Source organism: Austrofundulus limnaeus, unplaced genomic scaffold, assembly GCF_001266775.1.
Source record: "Austrofundulus limnaeus strain Quisiro unplaced genomic scaffold, Austrofundulus_limnaeus-1.0 Scaffold193, whole genome shotgun sequence".
NCBI lineage: Eukaryota > Metazoa > Chordata > Actinopteri > Cyprinodontiformes > Rivulidae > Austrofundulus > Austrofundulus limnaeus.
The window spans coordinates 540,280-542,568 of NW_013952595.1; the positions used below are offsets into that span (position 1 = coordinate 540,280).

Consider the following 2,289-nt stretch of genomic DNA (forward strand, 5'->3'; position numbering starts at 1 on the left):
CTTCAGACGTTTCCTAGAGATTAAAAAACAGTGTTTCCTTAAGTTTCTATTGGTCAATCAAAGTGATCATGGTTATTGATATTTAACAACTAATATGACATTTTTTAACTAACATTTGTGTAATGTTCAAGCATCAGCTGTTAGAAACAGTGTTTTTAATCAGCTGATTTCAGGTTTTTGCTTTTGATGCCAGCCTATTCAGCTTTGCTGCTTGCTGACAGATGAAACTAAATTGAGTGCCCTGATAAATTCACTATTGTCCATTTTTTTCCTTTCCATTTATTGTTAAAAAAACTGCAACTTTCAGTTTTTTCTTTGGTTCATCTTGAGAAAGGGTTTTGTTTCAGTTACTCCAGATATGTAACGCCACATTAAAGTTTGTGTTTTTATTTTCTCCTTCTGATAATTGGACATTTACCTGTATAATGTGCGCACGTGCGGAGGTTATCAGGGAGCGGGCAGGCGGACCACAGATGACAGCGTGCAGGAAAGGAGGGGAGATCTTATTTCTAGCTGCAGAGCGGGTTTGTTTAATGTTATTTAATGTTTTTTAACGTCCTACAGGCTCTGAAATGCAAAACAAAAACAAAACTGAGGTTTTGACAAAAGTCAGTAGCACGATTTGAATGCATTTTAATCATTTATTTATTTTTAGTTCATTACACACCCGCCACGGTGGCGGGCGCGTTGTTCAGATCTACACGCCACTTCATAATTTTACCCACATTTGGCCAGTGGTGGGTGTAATTTCCACCCCCGTTTATAGTATTACAACTAAAACCGTTTTTGACGACGCCACCGCAGTTTGTCCTTCATGACCATTCGTAGACAAGATGGCGGTGCAAGATGGCGGCTGCCTGTAGTGGACAGCGACCATGGAGATATAAACAGCTTTTTATAAGGTAAAAATAATAAAACAAGGTCTTTGTCTGCAATGATTAGACATGTTTTTTATTATTGTCATTAGTGATTATCTCAATTTTGGCTAAAAGAATTGACAAAATCCTACACACTGTGCCTTTAAAGCTTCATAAAATATGTTTGGTTTGATGTTTAATAAAATAAAACTTTACCTTCTGAACGTGTCAAAGACGAGTGAATCGTCTGTATGTTTAGCATCTCTGTGTCCAGGAGGCAGGCACACATCTCCTACTTCAGTTTCGTAGCATGGTATCCCATAATGCACCACAGTCAAGCTGGGGTAAAATGACGACCACCCTGGCAGAACGAAGGTGAGCGTTAGAGTGAAAACTGATTATTTTTCGATCAGCGTCACATCCTCAGCCTCACTCGTACCTTTGTTTTTCACGTAGAAGGGGTGGTCCAGCTGGCACCGGGCGGTGATGGGGGTGTGTCCAAACACCCCGGGGTCGAAGGTTAACTGCAGGACTGCCTGACCAGACAGCACCGTCTCTTCGTGCTCCACCAGCTGCAGCCCCTCAGAGCCGTAACTCTGCACAGAGACATGAGTTTTTAACCACACTGACTCTAAACAGGCTGGACTCGAACCTCCGTCGTACCTTCAGAAATCCTGAGCGCTCCTCGTCGCCACGGTCCGTTTCACCAGACCCCAGGTCCTCCACGTCCTGCCACTCTACGTTTGAGCTGCTGTGGAAACGCAGGCGAGTTCCTRAAATCAGACGAGCATTTTAGATACAAACGTTACTGTGAAAGTAAGACTAAGCAAATCTGAATTATTACTAAACAGATCACTCAACATATCTGGAGTCCTGACTTCTTGGAAATCTTAGGATTTTTATTTTTTGGTCAAAACACTATTTATCACAGGGTGACCAGGGGAAGGGGACAATAGCATCCTTTATAAATTTGCTGCCCACCCTTTTCCACTTTCTTAACCCAAAMCAATCTGCCAAATTTTAAATGCTAATCAAAAAATCAAAACGGCCGCCAAAGCTAACTTAAAAAAAACCTATTATCATAGGCGTCGCAACAATAGTAAGTGAAGGGGACGTGTCCCCCCCCCCACACTTTTCAAAAGTATCCGTTTGGACCCCTCCACATTCATCTCATCAGTTCACCCAGCGCTGTTTTTGTTAGGCGACTTGATGAAAGAATCCATTCAGCTTGATTGATAGGAGAAATCTCATCACACTAAATGTCCACTCTAGGTTTTCCTAGTTACCTCCAGTCAGCACCACAGCCTGCAGGTACCAGTAGGAGCCAGCAGCCGGAGTGCAGTTGTCCGACGTTAGACTGCCTCCACCGGGTTAGATGGGAGGAAGATGACTGTGAATTCCATGAGCGCAAATATTCAACCTAAAACTAACT

The 2,289-nt window shown here is 42.5% G+C and overlaps 1 protein-coding gene across 1 annotated transcript in view; it reads right to left on the reverse strand.

The window, feature by feature from the left end:
• Positions 1-2,289, reverse strand: part of LOC106524587 (HMG box-containing protein 1) — a gene marked incomplete at its 5' end in the record, with an annotated part of 25,352 nt that overhangs the window by 12,186 nt on the left and 10,877 nt on the right. Inside the window, 3 exon segments of the mRNA XM_014018448.1 lie at positions 1,074-1,218; positions 1,297-1,453; positions 1,521-1,630. Coding sequence (XP_013873902.1) covers positions 1,074-1,218; positions 1,297-1,453; positions 1,521-1,630 — 412 coding nt within the window.